The following is a 27,132-nucleotide window of genomic DNA, read 5'->3' as shown; positions in this document are numbered from 1 at the left end:
CGTTGCATTCGATAAAAAAAAAAAAGAATAAAAAAAAAGCCTTATGAATATGCATGACGTCACGGGACTGGGCGCTCCCGGAAGCTTAACTTCGGGAAGGGCTGCTGCAAGATGGGCTGACGTCACAGCGGGAGGAGAGCCGGACTGAGTTGAGCCACTTGTCTCCATCCTAGTGATGATGGCGTCCCAACACCCATGATCAAGCAGAAAAAGAAGAGAAAGAAAGAAAGAAAGCGAGGCTCATTTTTAGGATCGCGATGTTTGATTTTCACTCGAAATGATTTAGGATTAAATTCACTCTTTAGTTGATAATATGTCCGGATCATTGACTTTGTATTGGAGGTTCGGGTAAGGTGCAGGTGCCTCCATCCATCCATCCGTTCATCTATCCATCCATCCAGCGCAGTGGAGGGCACGGGCCGGGCCGATGGCTGCAGGGGGAGGCGGAGGAGGATGCGGGGAGTCGGTGGATCATTACCGGGCGGAGGTGGAGCGGCTGACCCGCGAGCTCGCCGAGGCGAACCGCGAGAAGGTCCGGGCGGCGGAGTGCGGGCTCGCGGTGCTGGAGGAGAACCAGACCCTCAAACAACAGTACGCGGAGCTGGAGACCGAGCAGGAGACCCTCAGACAGGAGCTGGAGCATCTGCAGGAGGTACGGGCGCCGCGCTTTCTCCTCGGGGTCTGCTCTTATTCACCGGGGCTCCTTTTCAAACAACAGGCCGGCTGTGAATAGAATACAATGAGAACAACAAAGTAGAATAGAATATTGACTAAATAACATTGTCAAGAATTATGTTATGTTATGGAATAAAATAGAAAAGAATAGAACATTGCCAAAAGAACATTGTCAAGAATGATGTTATGTTATGGAATATAATAGAATTAGAATAGAATATTGACAAAAGAACATTGTCAAGAATTATGTTATGGAATAAAATAGAATAGAATATTGCCAAAGGAACACTGTCAAGAATATATGTTATGGAATATAATAGAATTAAAATAGAATATTGCCAAAATAACAATGCCAAGAATTATGATATGTTATGGAATATAATAGAATAGAGAAGAATAGAATAGAATATTGCCAAAGGAACATTTTCAAGAATTACGTTATGTTATGGAATAGAATAGGGAAGAATAGAATTAGAATAGAATATTGCCAACAGAACATTGTCAAGAATTATGTTTTGTTATGGAATATAATAGAATTAGAATATTGCCAAAAGAACATTGTCAAGAATTATGTTATGGAATAGAATAGAATTAGAATAGAATTGTGTCAAAAGAACAATGCCAGGAATTATGTTATGCTATGGAATAGAATAGAATTAGAATATTGCCAAAAGAACAAGAATTATGTTATGGAATAGAATAGAGAAGAATATAATAGAATTAGAATAGAATATCGCCAAAAGAACATTGTCAAGAATTATGTTGTGTTATGGAATAGAATAGAATATTTCCAAAAATGTATGTGAACAGGGATAACATACAAGACGTGTGTAGAACAGAAAATATCTATCTATCTATCTATCTATCTATCTATCTATCTATCTATCTATCTATCTATCTATCTATCTATCTATCTATCTATCTATCTATCTATCTATCTATCTATCTATCTATCTATCTATCTATCTATCTGTCTGTCTGTCTGTCTGTCTGTCTGTCTGTCTGTCTGTCTGTCTCTGTTCATCCATCCATCCATCCATCTATCTATCTGTATTGCCTGTCACAACAAAGTGCTGTCAAATCGAACGTGATTAATCACATCTAACATAGAACTTTGTTTATAATGTGTGTGTGTGTGTGTGTGTGTGTGTGTGTGTGTGTGTGTGTGTGTGTGTGTATATATGGAATAAGTAGTTATGATGTGCTGCATGAGTTCAAGATTGCTTGTTTGCAACATTTTGTTCTAACAATCTACTTTTCCTTTCTGAGTTCTCATCAGCTATCATACTAAGCAAGAGATTTTGCACAATAGTTTTTACAGCAGATGTAAACATGAGTGTCCTGGGACGCTGATGCATAAGGACATTCATTTCCATCCCATGTTGCTTCCTCGTCTGTATTCTCACAGCCTGAGTTTATTAGTAGATCTGGCGTAGTCTTGCTGACTGCAGTGGACCGCGCTGAAGGTTAGCACAGGGGGACGGCTGCCAGAAAACACGCTCCTGGATAATAAGATTGACGCTTGAAGAGTGCGTCTGTTCTGGAGTCCTCCATGTGCACTTGAGCAATCCCTGAAAAACCCAAAACCAACAGAAAATGGAACAAAATGATGTGTATTATGTGTTGGAGGTAAAAAGGAGAATCGCTGCCTTTACTTTTGTATTGGCCGTTTCATTAAACCTCAATGAACTACATTGATTGTTGGTTAACAGATCTGAGGTCTGTGCTGGAAATCGGTCACACAAATCTGGCATTTAGTGATACTGTCCCATGTCATCTATATGATACTGTGCCTGTGTTATGGTGGAAATGCAGCCTGGTCCCAAAAGTGCTTTTGCTACTGTCTGAGTAAGTACTATATTTGAATATAATACACTTTATATACACTCTAAAAAATGCTGGGTTAAAAATAACCCAAGTTGGGTTGAAAATGGACTAACGCAGCAATTGGGTTGTTTTAAGCTAATTTTTAACCCAACCGCTGGTTTAAAACAACCCAAATGCTGGGTTAAAACAACCCAATTTTTAACCCAGCATTTTTTAAAGTGTACTGTCTGAGTAGGTACTACATTTGAATATAATACATTTTATATACACTTTAAAAAATGCTGGGTTAAAAATAACCCAAGTTGGGTTGAAAATGGACTAACCCAGCAATTGGGTTGTTTTAACCAAGCAATTGGGTTGTTTTAAGCACATTTTTAACCCAACCGCTGGGTCAAAACAACCCAAATGCTGGGTTAAAACAACCCAATTGCTTGGGTTAAAACAACCCAATTTTTAACCCAGCATTTTTTAGAGTGTACTGTCTGAGTAGGTACTATATTTGAATATAATACATTTTATATACACTTTAAAAAATGCTGGGTTAAAAATAACCCAAGTTGGGTTGAAAATGGACTAACCCAGCAATTGGGTTGTTTTATATGTACTATATTTGAATATAATACATTTTATATACACATTAAAAAATGCTGGGTTAAAAATAACCCAAGTTGGGTTGAAAATGGACTAACCCAGCAATTGGGTTGTTTTAAGCAAATTTTTAACCCAACCGCTGGTTTAAAACAACCCAAATGCTGGGTTAAAACAACCCAATTGCTGGGGTAGTCCATTTTAGTCAACCATACTTGGGTTATTTTTAACCCAGCATTTTTTAGAGTGTACAGTCTGAGTAGGTACTATATTTGAATAATAAATTTTATATACACTCTAAAAAATGCTGGGTTAAAAACAACCCAAGTTGGGTTGAAAATGGACTAACCCAGCAATTGGGTTGTTTTAAACAAACATTTAACCCAACCGCTGGGTTAAAACGACCCATTCACTGGGTTAAAACAACCCAATTGCAATTTTAACCCAGCATTTTTTAGAGTGTAGTATGAATATGGGTAGTATGAATGTAATCCAGACATACTACATCCTCCATGTTGTTTCTGTCACGTGATCCTCTCCTGTGGCCTTATGGGATAGTAAAGTGTCCATTAAATGCACATATCCGGAGACTTTTCGTCTTCAGTTTGTCGCCTACTATGTATTCGGACGTACTGCTCTGTTGGCGTACTATTGTTTGTATACTATATAGTAGGGGAGCATTTGCTTAATTGATTATTTTCGGTATCACACAAGTAACAAGGGCAATTTCACACAAGTGCTGTTTTTGTCCCGAACAGCACAAGTGCAAATGTGATTCTGATTTTATACAACAGTTCAATAAATAAGAAGTTAAAGGGTTAGTTCACCCAAAAATGAAAATTCTGTCATTAATTACTCACCCTCATGTCGTTGGACACCCGTCAGACCTCCGTTCATCTTCAGACACAAATGAAGATATTTTAGTTGAAATCTGATGGCTCTGAAAGGCCTCCATTGGCTCAATGCACTTTACACTCTCAAGACCCTTAAAAGGCACTAAAGACGTCGTTACAAAGTCCATCTCACTACAGTGGTTCTACAATAACTTTATGAATCGGCGATAATAGTTTTTGTGCGCAAAAAAACCTTAAATAACGACTTATATAGTGATGACGATTTCAAAACACGGCATCATGAAGCTTCGAAGCGTTATGAATCAGTGAGCCGATTCATGATTCGGATCGCGTGTCAAACTGCTGAAATTTGGCGATTCAAACTGCTGAATCGACTCACTGATTCATAACGCTTCGAAGCTTCATGATGCCGTGTTTTGAAATCGTCATCACTATATAAGTCGTTATTTAGGGGTTTTTTGCGCACAAAAACTATTCTCGCCGATTCATAAAGTTATTGTAGAACCACTGTAGTGAGATGGACTTTGTAACGACGTCTTTAGTACCTTTTAAGGGTCTTGAGAGTGAACCGTGCATTGAGCCAATGGAGGCCTTTCAGAGCCATCAGATTAAAATATCTTCATTTGTGTCCTGAAGATGAACGGAGGTCTGACGGGTGTCGAACGACATGAGGGTGAGGAATTAATGACAGAATTTTCATTTTTGGGTGAACTAACCCTTTAATATTGCTTTGGTGAATCGTTGGTGAACCAATGATTCATAAAGAGAGTCATTTGCTTCATTCCTGAATGAATCAGTTGTTTGAACGAATCAAATTAATCAATGACTGACTCTATGAGCCCTATCAAACACCCGGCGCAATGCAAGTGCTTTTTGCTAGTTTCAGCCCGACTCAGTTATCATGTTCACGTTCAGCTCCACTTTGTTTAAATAGCAAACCCACTCGCGCCATCTGTTCGGGCGTCTTGTCTGAAAACCAGGTGTGTTCAGGAGCATTGTTGGTGTGTTACTATTTTGAGGAACTGAAAACGACTGCGCCATTGACCCACAAAAACCTGCTCTAAAGTCAATAGTGCAGTATTTTTTGTGTTTTTTAAAGGGTGTGTTAGTAATATGTGCCTATAGGCGGGTGCACAACATACATACACACACAGGGACGCGCAGCAGCACACACACATGCCAGGTCTAAAAAATAAAAGGATTCCTCTCTGGAGAAGCTTTCAGTCTTTCCGCTCACATGTAAATAGTGAATCCGCCATGGTGCGAGCGCAACTGGCTTTTAAAGGGAAAGGGAGATGAGACTCTGATTGGTTTATTGCACGTAAACACACCCATGACTCATTAAGAGACAAGGGACAATCCTTTTGGACCATGTGCCTGGCGCTCAGACCGTTTTTCCCGTCGTTAAACTAGCAAAAGTGGATTCGGACACACCCTTAAAGGGTTAGTTCACCCAAAAATGAAAATTCTGTCATTAATTCCTCACCCTCATGTCGTTCGACACCCGTCAGACCTCCATTCATCTTCAGAACACAAATGAAGATATTTTAGTGTAAAGCTGATGCTGAGAAAGGCTTCAGATAGGCCTCCATTGGCATTCAGTACATTTACACTCACAAGACGCATAAAAGGCACTTAAAACGTCATTACAAAGTCCATCTCACCACAGTGACTCCACAATAATTTTACGAAGCGACGACAATAGTTTTTGTGCGCAAAAAAAAAATCAAAATAACGACTTTATTCAACCTCTTCTTGTCTTCCGTGTGTGCCTCCACGACGCATGCGCGAGAATATGACGGAGATCCGGCGTTCGGAAATCCATGAAATGCACACTTTAGCCCCATTTTGAGAACTACGCAAAGACCTAAAGCACGATCAATGTAGAATTCAACAGCTTAGATACGCGCGTCTTCCTCTGCTTGTAAACAAATGGCTTCTGGGTCATGTGTCCGAACGCCGGATCTGCGTCATATTCTCGCGCATGCGTCGTGGAGGCACACACGGAAGACAAGAACAAGTTGGATAAAGGCGTTATTTTGATTTTTTTTTGCGCACAAAAACTATTGCCGTCGCATCGTAAAATTATTGTAGAGTCACTGTGGTGAGATGGACTTTGTAACGACGTTTTAAGTGCCTTTTATGGGTCTTGTGAGTGTAAATGTACTGAATGCCAATGGAGGCCTATCTGAAGCCTTTCTCAGCATCAGCTTTACACTAAAATATCTTCATTTGTGTTCCGAATATGAACGGAGGTCTTACGGGTGTCGAACGACATGAGGGTGAGGAATTAATGACAGAATTTTCATTTTTGGGTGAACTAACCCTTTAATGCACCTGCACCGTGAGCTTGGATTGTTAAAATAGGGTCCAACGACTTACTCGTTTAGACATTTACCGCCACCTAATAGCAGTTTTAGTTTCTTATTTAGAGTATAATTTAATTTACCATATTTATAAAAAAAACCCATTAAAGGTACAGTTCAAACAAAAATGAAAATGCTGTCATCCTTTACTCACCCTCATGGGCGTTAATGTGTAATAAATTCTGTTTAATCAAATATGCCTATTTTTTTTCTAAAGCTACTTTGTAATGTCTATTTGATGCTTTTCTCATAATAAACACAATAATAAATGATTATAAATTCCCTTTTGGAGGTAATTTCTCAGCCAGATTTGATGTGTGATTAATTAGCGCTTAATCACTAAAATTAATCCGGCACCAGTTACGCTTTCTTTCCGTAAGGAAATTACGGAAGACGGTCTGGATATTTGACTTCGCATCAGAAGGCCTTTATTAACCCCCCGGAGCCGTGTCGAGTACGTTTATAATGGATGATACACTTTTTTGGGCTACAAATTTTGGGTTACCATTATAAAGCATGGATTAGCCAGGACATTTTTAATATAACTCCAATTGTACACCTATAATGGCTTGAGGATGAGTAAATCATAGGGTCATTTTAATTTTTGGGTGAACTTACCCTTTAAAGGCAGCTCATATTTAGATTTTCTTTTGTCATTATTCCTGATATCATTTCTTGTAATGTGCATTTTATTGGTAATTATCTGTGTTTCCCGGTGTATGAAATAGTAATGGTAATCTGAGACATACCAGACGATGAAGGCATCTGCTGATATATTATTCATAAATGTCTATTTCTGACATTCAAGTCTCCCCGTCGTCCTGCTAAGATTGGCTGCTATACCTAAACATGAAACTGGAAAAGAGCAATAATATTATAATTACAAACAAAATACATATATATAATAAATATGACATAAAAACACTATTTTACACGTTACAACATGTACTATAGTAATAGTAAATGATGCATAATAACTCTATAGGTAACTCTATAGTAAGTACATGTAGTTCATTAATATCACTTATTTGAGTAAGCACAATGTAACTACATCACCTTAAAATATGGTGTAACCAAAAGTACAGTTTGGATACTTTGCAAAAGCGTGTTTCCCAGAGTCTGTTTGCGTTTCCTTGGCAAACCCGTGAGCTGAGAAGCTTCCAGGAGCCTAACGTGACCTTCCCAAGAATTCCCATTACAATCAGCCATTCATTACAATCACTGCTATTAAAGTGCACAAGTATTTCCAAAGCTGTTGTTTACTTGAATTCCTCTGCCCGTTTGAATAATTGAGAGTGATTCTCCCACAGTCTTTCTTCATTTTAAACAAGCAGAACTGACTGTTTAATGGCCGATTCCTGTGCATTTGCGATATTGGCAGAATGCATCAGTTTCTGTTGCGGCTTGTAAGCTGCCGATCAAAAGCACAACAGTTGTTCCTTTAATATCACAAACACAACAGACTCGGCTCTCTGATTTTAGACAGTCTGGTGTCGTCTACATCTCTGATATATAGCCAACCACGAGAGCGTTGTTTTTTTTTACCCCGACTGAGAGTGTTAGTCTTGTGAAGGCTTTGAGGATTGAGTGTGTCTCAGAGCGATAACGCTTAGGGATATTTGAGGCTGTAAGAGCAGTTATTCAGCAGTGGATGCACATCTACAGTAGATTTTTCACATTTATTTCCATGAGAAAGATTAGGATGGGTTAAACTGTTTTCTTGTAATGCTCTTGTGCATTTGGATGATTATTTAATAATTGGCTTATTATTAACCTGTTAACTGTCACCCCCCTTTTTGAAAATATACATGAAAATGCACTATACAAACTTAAATGGTTGCAATTCAAGAATGCTTTGGAATATAGACATAAGTTTGGTCTTATTTTAAAGAAGACAGTCAGCAGATTATGGCTCAAGTGAAAACACTTCAAAAAATAAAAGTATGAAAAAGTTATGAAAGTTTAAATTTACTGTTAATCAAATGTACTGTACTAAATATTTTATATTTTATGTAAAATATATGTTACAAAATAATTTGTACTCTAAAATTACTATCACATAAAAGCCAAATGTCTAACCAATTTGTGTTCCAAATTTGAAGTTGATATCACAAAAATTGAAGTTCCCATGAGATTTTGTTTAGGCGCTATACCACAAATAGCCACCGGGTGTCATTGAAATTCCATTGATTTTTTTTACGCAATCTCCTGTAACAAATGTATATATTTTTGTCCAAATATCATAAAACAGTGGGCAGATATAGAACTGTGAGACTCAGACCTTTCCGACGATATGTGTTTTGTCATGATTAGAAAAGGTTTTTATTATAAAGTTTTTAAAATAAATGTTGTAATATGAAACATGACGACGCCCACTAGGGGAGGAGCCGCTAGAAGAATTTAGAGTACCGTTTCCATGGTAACGCAAAATCTGATTTCAAAACAGTTTTCACAGGATGAATCTTCAGTTCGTAAGCTTTCGAAAGATATATAGTTTGTCAACATTAGATCAGGATAAATATAGGATATAATTGTTTTAAACATGCAGTGGCAAATGGGCCCACCGGTGGGCCAGTGACAGTTAACAGGGGACATTTTATGCCCCTTTTCACTAGATGTAATATAAATCTCTGGTGTCCCCAGAATGTGTTTGTGAAGTTTCAGCTCAAAATACCCCCCAGATTATTTATTATAGCTTATCAAATTTGCCCCTATTTGGGTTTGAGCAAAACCGGCATGTTTTTGTGTGTGTTCCTTTAAATGCAAATGAGCTGCTGCTTCCCGCCCCCTTCCAGAAGAGGGCGGAGCCTTTAGACAGGACTCGACCAAGCGGCAACCTCCCGCAGTTTCTCTTGAAGCCAATACGGAAGTGACTTAAACTGCAATTCATGGACTGGCCACTAGAGACAGACTCCAGAAGGAGCAGAATCTCATTGAGCTCATGTTAAAATGCCCAACTTTACAGCAGATTAAAACTATGTAAAAAAAATATGGACGTAGTGTCCGTGACGTCACCCATAGGATTCTGATCAGCAGTTTTGAAGCGCAAAGTATGGACGAGATGGCAGCGCGTCACTCCCGGATAACAGAAAATGGGCAAAGAGGCGGGACGTGGGCGGAGCTGAGGTGACTAGCAGACAGCAGATAAATGTCTATCCACCTGTCACTCAAAGTGGCCACGCCCTTAATTATGCTGAACTTTAAGGCTTTATATAATGTAAACGAATGAGTTAAAAAAAAAATCACCCCCCTCACAGTCGTTATGAGGGGCAAAATTAACCGTATAGACCAAAACCACAATTTATACCAGGCTGTAAACATGTTTTATTCTGCAGTAAAGTTGGGCATTTTAACATGAGGCTCAATGAGATTCTGCTCCTTCTGGAGTCTGCCTCTAGTGGCCAGTCCATGAATTGCAGTTTAAATCACTTCCGTATTGGCTTCAAGAGAAACTGTGGGAGGTTGCGGCAAATCTATCAAAACTTTTCCGCAAATCCAGCGTTGTACTGACCCTCGTTGGTGAAGCAGTCATGCGTAAAATGAGTTGCGCAAATATCTAACATTTTACAGACATTCTTTGGCACATTTACTTCAAAAATGAGTGGCTCAGTGGCTCGGATGCCGGGAGTCTATGAGACTTGTATGTTCGTTGGGACATCCAACAACAGAACATTTGTAACGTTTTTTAGTGCAGACATTGTAATACTCGAGCGCTGATACAGCGAGTAAACAGAAATGGCGTCTGTGCTTCTCACTCAGGGGCGTGTCTATGCTAAAAGGGCCAATCATCAACAGTCATGGGCGGGGCTTCTCTACTCTTACAGAGGGGGAAATATGAAACCGCGCGTCATGAGAGATTGATAATGATTGATGGGGAAAAAAGTAGTGTTAGACCGATATATCGGGCCGATATTTGCGATTTTTATGTGTATCGACATCGGCCGATACAAGGCTGCTGCATTCGCCGATATTTTTTTCCCTGCATCATTTACAGACAGGCGTCCACAGGGCAGCTCTCACCGTCTTCAAACTGTCTTGCTCTCTCTCCCTCGCGCATATTAATCAAAATTAATTGAGAATTGATAAAATGGTAAAAGGTCGAAAGACTGAAGTCTCACGTGGAGCATTGGGAGATTTTTTCCTGAATTACCGCTGGTGTTGCTCTACAAGAGATTAAGTTAAGTGCACCTACACTCTAAAAAATGCTGGGTTAAAAATAACCCAAGTTGGGTTGAAAATGGACTAATCCAGCAATTGGGTTGTTTCAAGCAAACATTTATCCCAACCGCTGGGTCAAAACAACCCAATTGCTGGGTTAGTCCATATTCAACCCAACTTGGGTTATTTTTAACCCAGCATTTTTTAGAGTGTAACCATTAAATGACTAGGTTGTAAATAGTTTTAAAATTAAGTATAGTACAGTCAGTGTGCACTTTATTATGCTGCTTGCTTGTTGATACTGTGTGCAATAGTGTAATTATTTTATTTATGCTTAAATATTTATTTTCAGAATTTATTTTCACCACTGAACTCTTTTTTTTTCTTCTTGTTCTACCTCACCTGTTTTTAATATTTGTTAAATATTGTTTTTTTTTTAGTTCAATAAATGTTCCTTTTTTAAATTGTAAATTAATCATCATGATCATTGTGTCATTTTTATGATGTAAATTGAGGGAGCAAAAGCAGTATCGGCTCCGAAAATCGGCAGCTCGTATCGGTCATCGGCTAAGGCTGATGAAAAAAAATCGGTATCGGCATCGGCACTAAAAAATCCATATCGGTCGATCCCTAGAAAAAAGTATTTTCTATAGTATATTAAAAAAGTATCGGGTGGATTTTTACCATTATAGGCTGGTTGTTTACACACACTGTGTTCAAACACTTTATAAAAGTGAATTCTGAATAATAGGTCTCCTTTAAGGCAATTTTCGCATGAACTGTTGATGAGATGCTTGGGCTCATAGACCTGCATTTGCCGATTACATGCTTTAAGAACATGCTGAAGGGGTTTTTCCGGATCAGAAAATCCCTGTTTTCTGACTGTGGTTAGTGTTTCCAGCGGTGCATGTGTGGCGGCGTCAGCGCTGGAGTGAAGATGAAAAATGCAGAGGTGCATTAGTTGGTGCAGCTCAGAGCTAAAAGCATCCGCTGCATCGTCGCTTTAATAAGTATGTGTGTGCACGCTGGCGGATTTTCCTCATGGGGGACGATATTTCAGGATATGAACCCAAAATATAACCGCACCGGAGTGGGACGTCATGCGATTGATAGGATGTGGGTTTGTGATGTAGACAAAACGTATTGTGACACTCTTTACAACAAACACTTCTGCTTATCTTTTGAAATAATATAGTGAAGGATCTCTTCGGAGTTCATGCCGAGTTCCTGAAGTGCTCAGGCCGGAGCTTGGAGACACGTCTGCTCCGAAGTTATGAATTATGGATCGGACAGATTCAGGCACTTTAGGGGGGAGGCATGTGAACGTCAAGCTGGATTAATGCGCTGAGAGAAACATTCGCTGTATAATTCACACCAATAACACTCTCTGGTTGAATCTCACACGCCCATATTAAACCGCAAAAATCATAAGGACATTTTTTTAATTAACTTGCATTAAGAAAATAAAGCCTATTTTAGGAATTGTGTCTATTTTATACCCTCCAAATGCATCCAGGCATTTTTTTTGTCAATACTGTAATGCATTTTTAAAATATAGTTATATAATGTATATTAAAATATAAAGTATAAAATAGATATTTTATATACATTTCTAAATATATTATGTTATGCTTCTTTAAAAGTATACAATATACAGCATTTTTTTAAATCAAAATCTAATTCATTTAGTTTCATGTTTTATATTGGGATAAATTATAACTGAACAGAACAGGTTGGCAGGCTTTATTAGGCATAACAACTTATTTTATTGGCTCTATCTGATCTGATTCAAATGGGATATGTCCTCATAATGAATATACATTCCAGTATAATGGTAAACCCAGAAAGACCTCACAAATGCGCTTCTAGAAGAATGGTCAAAAATTCCCATAAAAACACTCCTAAACCTTGTGGAAAGCCTTCCCAGAAGAGCTGAAGCTGTTAAAGCTGTAAAGGGTGGGACGACTCTACAGGGAGTGCAGAATTATTAGGCACGTTGATTTTCTGATCATATTTTTTTTCCAGGCACATTTGACCAATTCCAAACCACAGTAATCCTAATAACTACTATTGATTTAGTATTTAATAATGTATAAGTGATATATAATTGTTCATGAAGGCTGGAAATGAAAATCACCTCATATTCAGGTGTGCAGAATTATTAGGCATGTTTTCTTTTACAGATAAATTGAGCCAAAAAAGAGATTTAACTCCCATGAGAAGGATGCAATACTAATGCAATACTAGACATTGCAGTTAAGGCATGACCATTGGACAGTGAAATGCTCTTTGGGTCAGCAGGATCTGACAAAAACAGGTGGTGAAGAAAAGACACCTGTTAACTGCAAAAGAATTAAGAATTAAGGTGAAGAATTAAGGGTGAAACCATCAGGAACCCTTTAGTCTCCAGCGCCACCATTTTCCAGAGCTGAACCTACCTGGAGTCTCCAGAAGTGCAAGGGGTCAGGATCTCAGAGACTTCAGTTAGGTAAAGAATCCTAAAAAATGACCCCCACTAGATAAGAATCACAAGCTGAAGTGTTGTAAAATACATGAAGCCTGCTTTTTTATAGGCTTTATGGACAGATAGGTTGAGAGTGACTCTTGAAGGACCAGCACCACATCCTCTAGTACCACTGTTTGAAGAATTCATCTTCCAGAATCTGGCAGTACGTTTTGGGAGTTCATTTTTAGTCCATCTCTGCAAAACGGACTTCCGGATGGACTAAAATGAACTCCCAAAACGTACTGCCAGATTCTGGAAGATGAATTCTTCAAACAGTGGTACTAGAGGATGTGGTGCTGGTCCTTCAAGAGTCACTCTCAACCTATCTGTCCATAAAGCCTATAAAAAAACCTTCTTCATGTATTTTACAACACTTCAGCTTGTGATTCTTATCTAGTGGGGGTCATTTTTTAGGATTCTTTACCTAACTGAAGTCTCTGAGATCCTGACACCTTGCACTTCTTTTGCAGTTAACAGGTGTCTTTTCTTCACCACCTGTTTTTGTCAGATCCTGCTGACCCAACGAGCATTTCACTGTCCAATGGTCATGCCTTAACTGCAATGTCTAGTATTGCATTAGTATTGCATCCTTCTCATGGGCATTTAATACTTTTTGACTTTTCAGTCTGAGTTAAATCTCTTTTTTGGCTCAATTTATCTGTAAAAGAAAACATGCCTAATAATTCTGCACACCTGAATATAAGGTGATTTTCATTTCCAGCCTTCATGAACAATTATATATCACTTATACATTATTAAATACTAAATCAATAGTAGTTATTAGGATTACTGTGGTTTGGAATTGGTCAAATGTGCCTGGAAAAAAAATATGATCAGAAAATCAACGTGCCTAATAATTCTGCACTCCCTGTATATTAAACCCTACAGATCAAGAATGGGATGTCATTAAAGTTCATGTGCATGTAAAGCTTTTGGCTTATAGTGTATATATTATCTACCAAGACAAACTTCCATGCACACATTCACAAATGCAGAATAGGGCAAAGCTGTCAGTCTCCAGATGAGACGAGGAAAATGATGAATGATGATTATTTTTTATTATGCAACAAAGAAACAACACTTTCACCAGCTCTGTCTCTCACAAACACTGCAACTCCAACATGCATCTAACAGACACGCATATCACACTGTTCCTGTTTCAGGACCATCTGATCTGATTCCTGTCCAGAAATAAACAGACTTTGAGGTGGTTTTGAGCTCTGCTGCAGCGCGGGTCACACGGAAAGGTTCACTGCGGCCCGCGGGCCTTCACATCGATCCGTGTGTGTGTGGACCTCTCTCCAGAAAATGATAAGGCTCAGCTTACCGGCTCTCACATGAGCTGAGTACAGCACCAGCAGACATCTGTAAGACCGACTGCATTCACGGATGGATGGATGGATGGATGGATGGATGGATGGATGGATGGATGGATGGATGGATGGATGGATGGATGGATGGATGGATGGATGGATGGATGGATGGATGGATGGATGGATGGATGGATGGATGGATGGATGGATGGATGGATGGATGGATGGATGGATGGATGGATGGATGGATGGATGGATGGATGGATGGATGGATGGATGGATGGATGGATGGATGGATGGATGGATGGATGGATGGATGGATAGATAGATAGATAGATAGATAGATAGATAGATAGATAGATAGATAGATAGATAGATAGATAGATAGATAGATAGATGGATGAACAGATAGATAGATAGATAGATAGATAGATAGATAGATAGATAGATAGATAGATAGATAGATAGATAGATAGATAGATAGATAGATAGATAGATAGATAGATAGATAGATAGATAGATAGATAGATAGATAGATGAACAGATAGATAGATAGATAGATAGATAGATAGATAGATAGATAGATAGATAGATAGATAGATAGATAGATAGATAGATAGATAGATAGATAGATAGATAGATAGATAGATAGATAGATGGATGAACAGATAGATAGATAGATGGATGAACAGATAGATAGATAGATAGATAGATAGATAGATAGATAGATAGATAGATAGATAGATAGATAGATAGATAGATAGATAGATAGATAGATAGATAGATAGATAGATAGATAGATAGATAGATAGATAGATAGATAGATAGATAGATAGATAGATAGATAGATAGATAGATGGATGGATGAACAGATAGATGGATGAACAGATAGATGGATGAACAGATAGATAGATAGATAGATAGATAGATAGATAGATAGATAGATAGATAGATAGATAGATAGATAGATAGATAGATAGATAGATAGATAGATAGATAGATAGATAGATAGATAGATAGATAGATAGATAGATAGATAGATAGATAGATGGATGAACAGATAGATAGATAGATGGATGAACAGATAGATAGATAGATAGATAGATAGATAGATAGATAGATAGATAGATAGATAGATAGATAGATAGATAGATAGATAGATAGATAGATAGATAGATAGATAGATAGATAGATAGATAGATAGATAGATAGATAGATAGATAGATAGATGGATGAACAGATAGATAGATAGATAGATAGATAGATAGATAGATAGATAGATAGATAAATAGATAGATAGATAGATAGATAGATAGATAGATAGATAGATAGATAGATAGATAGATAGATAGATAGATAGATAGATAGATAGATAGATAGATAGATAGATAGATAGATAGATAGATAGATAGATAGATCTGTCTGAGGGGTGTGACGGAACAGAAGAAGAGAGAGAGAGAGAGAGAGAGAGAGAGAGAGAGAGAGAGAGAGAGAGAGAGAGAGAGAGAGAGAGAGAGAGAGAGAGAGAGAGAGAGAGAGGGGTTGGGCTGGTGTGAGAGCCAGCTTTGTCTTTGTGAGAAAAGAGAATCTCCTGGGAGATTTCCACAGTCTGTGTGTGTATTTTGTGTGTGTGCGTGCGTGCGTGTGAGTGTGTGTGTGTGTGTGAGTGTGTGTTTGATCCTTATGCAGTGAGCAGAACAGATCTGTAGAAGTTCACTTGACAATCCATTCTTTCGATTCTTTTGGAAAGTCCGGAACCTTCATCCTCACACAAAGATTAGGGGGGAGTGTAATGACATCATACTTGAGAAAACGAATATGATTCAAATTACATTTAAAATATGTATGTATTCATTTAGCAGACGCTTTTATCCAAAGCGACTTACATCTGAGGGATACAGGAAGCGATCCGTCATGAAGAGGTCAGAAATCACAAGTTTTGAACATTACTAAGAGTAGCACAAGCTATAGGGTGGGAATAGAGGAAAAATTTATTTATTCTTTTTCATACATTTTCAACATCCCTTAATCCATCCAATACCTAAACTTAACAACTACTTTACTAACTATTAATAAGCAGAAATTAGGCGTTTTAAGGCAAAAGTTAATCGTGAGAATTGGACCCTAAACCAAAGTGTTTTTCCATTTAGCATTTATTTATTGTTATTATTTCAGTATTAGTAATCTAGTATTTAAACTTATTTATTTTAATTCATTTAGTGGCCAATGCAACAATTTTTTTCTAAACTTAAGTTTCAGCTAATATTCATATTTTAGTAATATTTATATTTTATTTCAGCTGTATTTAAATGAACATACATTATTTGTATTAGTTTTAGTCAACACAACACAAAAGAGCTCAGATTGTGGCCATCACGATTCCGATGCTTCAGCATGATTATGAAATATTATTGCACAGAAATATTATCCAACTGTTGACTGTTGTTGGCAAATAGTTGTCTCCCACACATTAAAAAAACGTTGTAAATCTCTCCATCCCTGCTTACATTTTACAGGCCAATCTTGCCACTGCTGACTCATTCTTACACGGCGTGAAAGATGAGAATCACCATCACCCTTCCCCTTAAAAGATTCTTACATCAGAATACATAAAGAATAATGGGTTGACATTCATTTCTTCTCAGGAGACAGAATATGATCTTCTGTTTCATTGGTTATGATGGGTGATACAGCATACGGCTGTGTTTCCGTCCAAAGCTGTGAATTCTTATTATTCTTCCATTTTCTCTTCCTCTTCTTCCGCTCTTGAGTCTATGGCAGCCCATAGAAACACTTGCGGGAAAGTTATGAAATTTGGCACACAGATAGAGGACAGTCTGAACTGTCACCACACCAAAATTGGAGTCTCTAACTCAATCCCTCTAGCGCCACCACCTGTCCAAATTTGCACTTACATGTGTGCTAAGAACTTTACAATATTCTTCTTTCCTTTGATTCCGTGGCTCAAGATGATTCTATTGAACCCAATGACATAATTTTCGGTAGTGCCAATTTTCCCGCCAAAAAAAAAAAATACTTTTTCAAACTCCTCCTAGTCGGTTTATTTGCACAAAAATTGAACCAGATCATCTTCAGACAATGCCAACAAAAAAATTACGCAATTCAAGTCGAACGTAACGCTTGCGAAAATAGACACAAGTCTGTATCTCCGCAACGCTTTATCGTATTGTGAACAAACTAAAATAATCACAAGCATGACCTGAGGCTACATGCTGCGCCACCTACTGGTCCGGAAATACCTATTCATATCCGCCATTTTGGGCGTCAGCCATTTTGAATTTTGTAGTAAAATGCTGTATTTAATGAACGCATTAGTGTATTGTTACGAAACCTGGTATAGGTGCCCTGAAGGAGCCTGAAAAGTTTCGAGCCAGCGCCACCTAGTGGTAAAATCAAAAATGCATATGCTTATAATTTTGGATGTGGTTGACTTATTTTCACGCGAGTCATCTCCTGAATCCTTGCCGAGTCCAACGATACCCAACATGCTAGGTTTCACCTTATGGTTTGTTCAACGTTGTGATTTAGCATTTAAACAACTTTCGTTAATATCTTCGAATTGAGACAAAACCACCGTAGGAAAATCGGAATCATAGCGGGTTGCAAAATCACAATAGGCCAAATGTCAAAATGTTGATAGCAAGTGGCAAAAAAATGCAATCAAAGTCGGTTGTGGGTAATTTTCAACGCAATCTCAACACCAATTTGGACGAGGTGGCTAATTCGTATGAATTCGTTCTACTATGAATTTGTTTGTCTATAATGCAGTGATGTGTAGGTTTTAGGGACGGGGTTAGGGGTAGGTCATTCGTACGAGATCATACGAATTGACCAATTTGTCAAATACATACGATTTGGCAAAATTCGTACAAGTGAGGTCGTACAAATTCGCCACCTCGTAAAATACGTACAAATTGCTTGTGAGATAGGGTTGGCTATTTTATACATACTCATAAATACAAATGTCTATAACTCCTAAACGAAATGAGATATTTTCACCAAATTTGACACGCTTATGTATGGGGGCACTCTGAGGACACAAACAAAAAGTGATGGGACTGCGCCACTTGGTGGCGCTATAATTAAACAAAACATGAAATTGGCTCTATACAACTAAATTTATTTATATGGGTTTTCAACCTTTTTGCTTAAAATTGTCTCTAAATGTCTTTACTCATTATTGCAGTTGGGCTGCTGCTAGCTTCCTTGTTTGCTTCGGTTGTGCTTGGCCTGATATTTGATGCTTGCAGCTACATTTATTCTAGTTATTCCAGTTGTGACTAGGCCAGTCGCAATAATCAATATATCGATATATCGCACAATATATGACCTCAATAATTTTTGTGATGCAATATATCGGCCATTATGTTTACATGATAATGAATGTCACCAACATTTTACTCGACTGTGCTGTCATCTTGTATGTTTTCCGTGATGGGGGCGAAAGTGGTTCTCGGGCAGTTCCTTCATACACAGAGCGGTTATCGACAGGTGAAAAAAATGCACCATTTAAGGCGTTACAGTGTTTTCCTGACAACTACTGACAGTTTGGAAGAATAAGCCCAAATGGACTCGATTTCAAAGCCGCGATCCCCTGTTCTGATGCTGTTATATTAGGATTATATATTCAGTGGCATAAAATAGTCTTAAAAATGACAATAATATCGTTTATCGCAATTATTTCTGGGACGATATATAAGTAGTTATCGTGACAGGCCTAGTTGTGACCTAGTTTCCTAATTAACTAGCCTAACTTTAAGCCTCCTCCATGTCCTTGACTTATCAATACACACAATTTTCCAATAATACAAGATTTACATGCCTTTAATGATTGTTTTCATTGAGCCTCCCAAGGGAAAATCTGGTCCCAAAGTATAATAACTAGGATTAGAGGTTTGTTTAAATGATTTGAGCAATACTAATAGTGATGCTTGACTAACCACTGACTACTTCCAAGCACAAGAACAATTCTGATCTCACCCTAGTGTAAAAACCACTTGGAGTTTTCCAAGCACAGCAGGACTGACTGACCATGAGAGAGAGTTTGATTGAATTTCCAGCTTAATGGAAAACCCCAGTGGCGTCTGTTTGCAGGGGTCCATCGGTCTCCATCCATGCAGGGAAAACACACTTCCCTCTGAGAGCACAACACTCATCCGGCTCTCTCTTCATTACAGTGAGCGACTCTCGCTCTTATGAAGGAGTAAAGGGATCAGCAAATACTACAGTCATTCTGCCTCCTATCATGCATGCAATTAACCGTTTGTCATGGGTTCTGTCCCATAATGCACTGCTCCATGAGTCTGTTATTTCTTCTCTCATCCCTCATACCTGGAGCATTGAGCTTCTATACACCTCCCAATTGATTTTTCACACTCTGAGTTTCTGCTTTCCTCGGCTGAGCATTGCATTGATTTTCTCAGTGTCTTATGCGAGATCACCATTGTCATCTATTCCACTCACGCCTTCCAGATTATTGCCAATATTGCCTGAACTTCACCTCACATTACGAGGTCACAGAATCCGTGTCTCCTGCAGTTTACAGCCTCTCTTTCAGGCACGTGCAGAGGGGGGGGCTTTGGGTGCTCGAGCCCCTGCCCTTTTTCAAAATGAATCAAAAGTGCCCCTCTCAGACAAATATCAATGATAATATCGTGGTCAATAAAACTAAATAATTGTGATTATTATAACATGACATTGATGACAATGTATACAATAGTAACGAACGGCTCAAAAGTCGGACAATTTCTGTTGAGGCGTTGCCATAACGCGTTGCTATGGGTTGCGTGCGTTTTGATTGATTGCTGATTTTCCTCTGTTCGGAAGCGGCTCTCGAGACAAATATGGTCCTTTCAGAGAGTGTGTGGCCTCGGGGGAAAAAAGTAAACCAATATTTTTTTTTTCATCCATAATCAGAGCTAATGTGTTGATTTAAATACAAATCTATATACTAGGCTATATATTTTAAAGTATTACACAATTCACCAATGCCCGTTTGTCATGTATATACACCAACCAATCGTGATCTGGCAAAGCAAGTTCAAATTCCATTGGGCATGTGAAGTGGAGCGGTAATTTTCTGTTCTTATTCATAAATCGGTTCAAAATTACATTGACTAACGTTTCGGGCTTTCGGTACGGTGCGCGCGTGTACCGAACGTTTATGAATGTAATCTATAACAGTTAACAGTCGGCTTGTTTAAAGCGCGGAACACACTTCAAGCCGAGTTCCCACACGAACATATTAAGTATTCAGTCCATTTTATCACGAAATTCAAACGATAAATGCCATTTTAACGCTCTATTATGTGACGTGACAGAGAGACGCGTATCAGTTCAACTTCAAGCAGCAGCGCGCGGCGCGCGAGTGCACGCGATCATCTTTTCCTAAAGAAATTAATATCTTAAGGTATGTTGAGGATACATTACAACTTACTGAAACGTATCATATGTTGTGTAATCGCTCCATAAGTGTTTCAACCGCGGAAAGACAATAAAACAGCTTGTAAACAAACAATGTCGTGTAGAATCACGTTTACCTCAGAAGTCATTCAGTGTCCACAGCTGTGAGTTCACTAGAGAGATTAACTCTTTCACTGAATACATGCACTATATTAGCCTATATATTCATTATATTAGCCTATATATATTCATTATATACCACTTAGCCTGTTAGTGATGTCTTGTTTATTTAATGTATGTTTAAATAAACCTGTCATGAAAATTACAGCCACTAAATGATTATATTTCAACGAGTTGGAGAAAAAATAATAATAATTAGATTTAGATATTAATGCAAAAACTGCCTTATGTGAAGCTTATTAGTGTTGATTTTTATATCTAAAAATAAATAGCAAATGAATTTAGGCTAATAGTTTGGGCTCTGTTGTTAATCTTTAATAGCAATATGTAAGGGCTCCCTTTATAGTTTACAGCATTATCTTTAAGAAACTTTTAGTTATAACTGAATTCATTTAAGGACAGACACAATTTTTTTTTCATTAAACCACTGTTGAATAAAAATTAATAAAAAGCAATTTTGTAAAACTGCTGTACTGAATCCGTACCGAACCGTGACTTCAAAACCGAGGTACGTACCGAACCGTCAGTTTTGTGTACCATTACACCCCTAATATAATATATTTACATATTGCCCCTTTTTTACATTTGAGCCCCTGCCTTTGAAGAACTCTCTGCACGGCCCTGCTCTCTTTCTATAGGATTTTTGTCCTAATTGTCTGTTTTTTGTCAGATATTAAACGCAGGGTTATTATCGTAATGCTATGTTTTTGTTCTTTGAAAGGAAGCTGAAATTAAATAAAATAGAAATATTAGATGGAAAAACTTAGTCTAAATGAAAACTAGAAATGCATCTGAAATACGTTGAAGCAATACACAATGATTGGAAATAAATTATAGCTAGAAACTGAAATAAAATTAATTAAACCTAAAGAGTAATATTAAAAACATAAGAATAAATGACAAAAATAGTAATGAAATCACTTTTTACTGTAATAGTAGCACTGAGATAGCTTTGATTAAACCCTGATATATCAATTTGCCTGTGTTGTAACTGCTGTATTTTTGCTTTCAGATCTACTGAAAGTAAGATCTACTTATTAAGTAAGGAAACTTTGAATTTGGACCTTGTCTATCTAAAGTATATGCTATAAGTAGACGTATTTGGTTTCCAACACATGCAGAGTAGACCAATCACAACAGACTGGGTCATCTGACCAATCAGAGCAGAGTAGACCAATCACAACAGACTGGGCCATCTGACCAATCAGAGTAGACCAATCAGAACAGACTGGGCCATCTGACCAATCAGAGTAGACCAATCACAACAGACTGGGCCATCTGACCAATCAGAGTAGACCAATCACAACAGACTGGGCCATCTGACCAATCAGAGTAGACCAATCAGAACAGACTGGGCCATCTGACCAATCAGAGTAGAGTAGACCAATCACAACAGACTGGGCCATCTGACCAATCAGAGTAGAGTAGACCAATCACAACAGACTGGGCCATCTGACCAATCAGAGTAGAGTAGACCAATCACAGCAGACTGGGCCATCTGACCAATCAGAGCAGAGTAGACCAATCACAACAGACTGGGTCATCTGACCAATCAGAGCATAGTAGACCAATCACAACAGACTGGGCCATCTGACCAATCAGAGTAGACCAATCAGAACAGACTGGGCCATCTGACCAATCAGAGTAGACCAATCACAACAGACTGGGCCATCTGACCAATCAGAGTAGACCAATCACAACAGACTGGGCCATCTGACCAATCAGAGTAGACCAATCAGAACAGACTGGGCCATCTGACCAATCAGAGTAGAGTAGACCAATCACAACAGACTGGGCCATCTGACCAATCAGAGCAGAGTTGACCAATCACAACAGACTGGGCCATCTGACCAATCAGAGTAGAGTAGACCAATCACAACAGACTGGGCCATCTGACCAATCAGAGTAGAGTAGACCAATCACAACAGACTGGGCCATCTGACCAATCAGAGTAGAGTAGACCAATCACAGCAGACTGGGCCATCTGACCAATCAGAGCAGAGTAGACCAATCACAACAGACTGGGCCATCTGACCAATCAGAGCAGAGTAGACCAATCACAACAGACTGGGCCATCTGACCAATCAGAGTAGACCAATCACAACAGACTGGGCCATCTGACCAATCAGAGTAGACCAATCAGAACAGACTGGGCCATCTGACCAATCAGAGCAGAGTAGACCAATCACAACAGACTGGGCCATCTGACCAATCAGAGCAGAGTAGACCAATCACAACAGACTGGGCCATCTGACCAATCAGAGCAGAGTAGACCAATCACAACAGACTGGGCCATCTGACCAATCAGAGCAGAGTAGACTCTCGGAAAGGCGGGGTTTAGAGAGACCGAATCCTTTATCAAGCCGTTTCAGACACTGTGAGAATAGAGGTGAAGCTCCAATGTATATTAAGAGAAATTATAGTGTTTTTTTCTTCATGTAAACCCATTGTAGGAGACTCCAAAACAAAATTAGGAGCCTTTAAAATAGCACAACCGGGGACACTTTAGTTGAGCATTTCTTCTCTCTCGTCCTCAGGCCTTCAGCCAGGCGTACACCACCCAGAGGAAGGTGGCTGAAGACGGGGAGACCAACGAGGAGACGCTGCTGCAGGAGTCGGCCACTAAGGAAGCGTATTACATGGGCCGCCTGCTGGAGCAGCAAGCCGAGCTGAAGAGCAGCAGATCGCAGGCGTCCTGCACACAGGCCGAGAACGAGCGGCTCGGCTCCATCCTACAGGAGCTGAGAGAGGTGGGAAACAAGCATCATTAAAGGAACACTCCACTTTTTTGGAAAATAGGCTCATTTTACAAGTCCCCTAGAGTCAAATAGTTGAGTTTTACCGTCTTTGAATCCATTCAGCCGATCTTTGTATCTGGCGGTAGCACTTTTAGCATAGCTTAGCATACATCATTGATTCTGATCAGTCCATTAGCATCTCATTCAAAAAATGACCAAAGACACTTTCAATATTTTTCCTATTTAAAACTTGACTCTTCTACAGTTACATCGTGTGCTGAGACCAACTGAAAATGAAAAGTTGCGATTTTCTACACCTATATGGCTAGGAACTACTTTCTCATTCCTGCGTAATAGTCGTGGATCTTCGCGGCCGTACCATGGCTGTGATCATATTCTGTGAAACATGGTGGTAGTTACACCTTCGACTTCCTATCACAGCTCTTTACAACACACAGAACCACGGCTAATCACACAGCTACATCCACAACACAATTTGTCGGCTGCAAGCCTGAAACTTTCTCTGCAACTACACAAACTTAAGTTACCTAGCTGGGCTACTTTCAGGCGCTGTAATATCATTGCGCCGCTGCAGCCATGGTACGGCCGCGAAGATCCGCGACTATTACGCAGGAATGAGAAAGTAGTTCCTAGCCATATAGGTGTAGAAAATCGCAACTTTTCATTTTCAGTTGGTCTCAGCACACGATGTAACTGTAGAAGAGTCAAGTTTTAAATAGGAAAAATATTGAAAGTGTCTTTGGTCATTTTTTGAATGAGATGCTAATGGACTGATCAGAATCAATGATGTATGCTAAGCTATGCTAAAAGTGCTACCGCCAGATACAAAGATCGGCTGAATGGATTCAAAAACGGTAAAACTCAACTATTTAACTCTAGGGGACATGTAAAATGAGCCTATTTTCAAAAAAAATTGAGTGTTCCTTTAATCGATTATGGGTTTGACATTGCAGATGTATTCCTGTGAATGTGTGCTCGCGATTTTGACAGGTCTGGCTTTTTTTAAATGGTCTCTCTTTCTCCGTCTCTCAGAGTAATGAGATGTTAGAGCTGCAGAGAAGCCGGATGAGAGAGGAGATCAGAGAGTATAAATTCAGAGAGGGCAGATTACTGCAAGACTACACCGAGCTGGAGGAAGAGAACATCTCGCTGCAGAAACTGGTGTCCACGCTCAAGCAGAACCAGGTAAACACACACACACACACACACACACACACACACACACACAATTACCCCCTTTACACTGGCACGGTTCTAGTACCCAATCTAAAACTACTAGAACTACAATTACTTAAAATTGTCTCAGCACTGGCCCTTCAATGTTCTCAGAACGAAAAAGCAATAATGCAAGTTGTTGTCGCCAGCAGAGCCCGACCGATTTATCGGTCTGCTGATTTTATCAGCCGATATGAGCCTGTCGCAGATATATCGGCGTATATTAGGGCTGCCACTAACGACTATTTTTATATAGATTAATCTATCGAATCATTTATTACAATAATTTTCAACAATTTTACTTAAAAACATTTAATTTACTTTGGCCTTCAGTAGTGTACTATAAAAAAGTATAAATGTAAACAAGCCCTTGACGAAATGTAAAACTAAAAGAGTAAAAATGTAAAAAGGTACAAATTTGTAAACCAACATAACAAAAAAAAGAGAGAATATCAGCAAATACTTTTTATATAGTGTTGTCACGATACCACAATTATGACTTCGATACGATTCCAGAATAAAATACCTCAATACCGATAAGTTACTGAGTCGATACCATGGCAAAAAACTGTAAAAGTAATTGAATAATATGACAGAACTTACTATTCATTGTTTTATAAAAATAAATAAAAAATGTAACCCTAAAAACTCACTTGGCCGGCATGTTCCTGCCCTGCTTCACACAGAATATTAGGTCCGGCCCTTTGAGCCAAATTGATTGTAACACCCGATTTCTCCCTCAATTCTATATACGTTCACTAAAGACATATCCGACTGCGTTACTCACAGAACGTAAATGCGCACGGCCGCTCGGATCGGGCATTCATAACGGAGCGTTGCGGAGCAAAGTGAGTGTTTAAACTTTTCAATGAATTCCTATGAAAGTTAAAGGGATAGTTCACCCAAAAATGAAAATTAGCCCATGATTTACTCACCCTCAAGTCATCCAAGGTGTGTATGATATTCTTCTTTCAGACGGATAAAATCTGAGTTATATTAAAAAAGTCCAGGCTAATCCTAGCATTATTATAGCAGTAACAGTTGCTCTGTTTTTGAAGTCCATAAAAAAATGCACCTGCCCATCAGATAACGTGCTCCACACAGCTCTGGGGTGGTAATAAAGGCCTTCTGAAGCGAATCGATCCGTTTGTGTAAGAAAAATATCCATATTTAAAACTTTATCAAGTAAAGTTCCAGCCGATGTCGATGTTACTATTTTTGTTGTTGCACAACTTCTCTAGCCACTTTATTTTCCCCATCCATGTGAAACCCATTATTATATATATTAATATATTAAAACCAAGACCTATATGCATCATGATTGTTTGTGAGATTATGTAGAAACAGATTATTTCCAGAATGGTTATTCCTCGTTCTTTCAGGTGGAGTATGAAGGCCTGAAGCATGAGATCAAAGTTCTGGAGGAGGAGACAGCCCTGCTCAACAGCCAATTAGAAGATGCGCTGCGCCTGAAGGACATCTCCGAGAGCCAATTGGAGGAGGCTTTGGATGCTCTGAAAAGTGAGCGAGAACAGAAGAACACTTTGCGTAAGGAATTAGCACAACATCTAACCGTGTGCGACGGGGCTTTCAGCTCCGGCTGTGCCCATCTGATCGCCTTGAGCTCAGCGCCTCCTAGTGGCAGTGCGACCCCGACTGCCGCCACTTCGCCCAGCAGTGAAGACGGTGGCCGGTGCAACGGGCATCTGCTCCAGGGCGCGGCGGGTTCGGTGCTGAACCGATTGAACGGAGATTTCAGGTCTTCGGGTTTGAGGAAGAGTGAAATTTTGACCCCTGACCTGTTCAGTGAGCTCAATGGCCCTGAGATCCTGAAACTCAGACAGCAGATTCAGCAGGTCAGTGTGAAGGGGCGGGGCATGCCGTCAGCCACGCCCATATACTGAATATACACACATTATACCATACATTCATTTTAAAGCTACACTGTGTGATATTGTCCCCCATCTAGTGGTGAAAAGGTATATGACCATCCAGTGAATTTTAGTTTCTGTTCCTCTCAATTCCGATTTCGTTTCAACTCCTACGGTGGCCGATTTAGTCCAAGATTAACATGGCTTCCAGTTCGACCTCGTCCACATTCGACACGGTGCCTGTGGGATATTCTGTGCGCAGTGGGATGGTTGGAACTCAACTGGCCTAATTATTCGGCTAGAAAGAACTGCAGCTAATCCAGAGTGAACTTTGATGATAGTAATGTTTATTCAGTCATCCAATTGCAAGGCATAAACAGGTTTGCGTGGATATTTA

The 27,132-nt window shown here is 39.1% G+C and overlaps 1 protein-coding gene across 1 annotated transcript in view; it reads left to right on the top strand.

The window, feature by feature from the left end:
- Nucleotides 1-427: 427 nt before the first annotated feature.
- LOC307127196 (protein bicaudal D homolog 1) overlaps nt 428-27,132 on the top strand; it is a gene marked incomplete at both ends in the record, with an annotated part of 42,728 nt that continues 16,023 nt past the window's right edge. Inside the window, 4 exons of the mRNA XM_079818304.1 lie at nt 428-652; nt 23,428-23,640; nt 24,682-24,834; nt 26,247-26,720. Of these exons, the coding sequence (XP_079674430.1) occupies nt 428-652; nt 23,428-23,640; nt 24,682-24,834; nt 26,247-26,720 (1,065 nt within the window). The remainder of the gene's footprint in view (nt 653-23,427; nt 23,641-24,681; nt 24,835-26,246; nt 26,721-27,132) is intronic.

The sequence above is a fragment of the Gobio gobio genome (assembly GCF_949357685.1).
Source record: "Gobio gobio genome assembly, chromosome: 5".
Classification (NCBI taxonomy): Eukaryota; Metazoa; Chordata; class Actinopteri; order Cypriniformes; family Gobionidae; genus Gobio; species Gobio gobio.
Note: the sequence above shows the minus strand (reverse complement) of the source record. Positions and strands in the feature narration are given on the sequence as shown.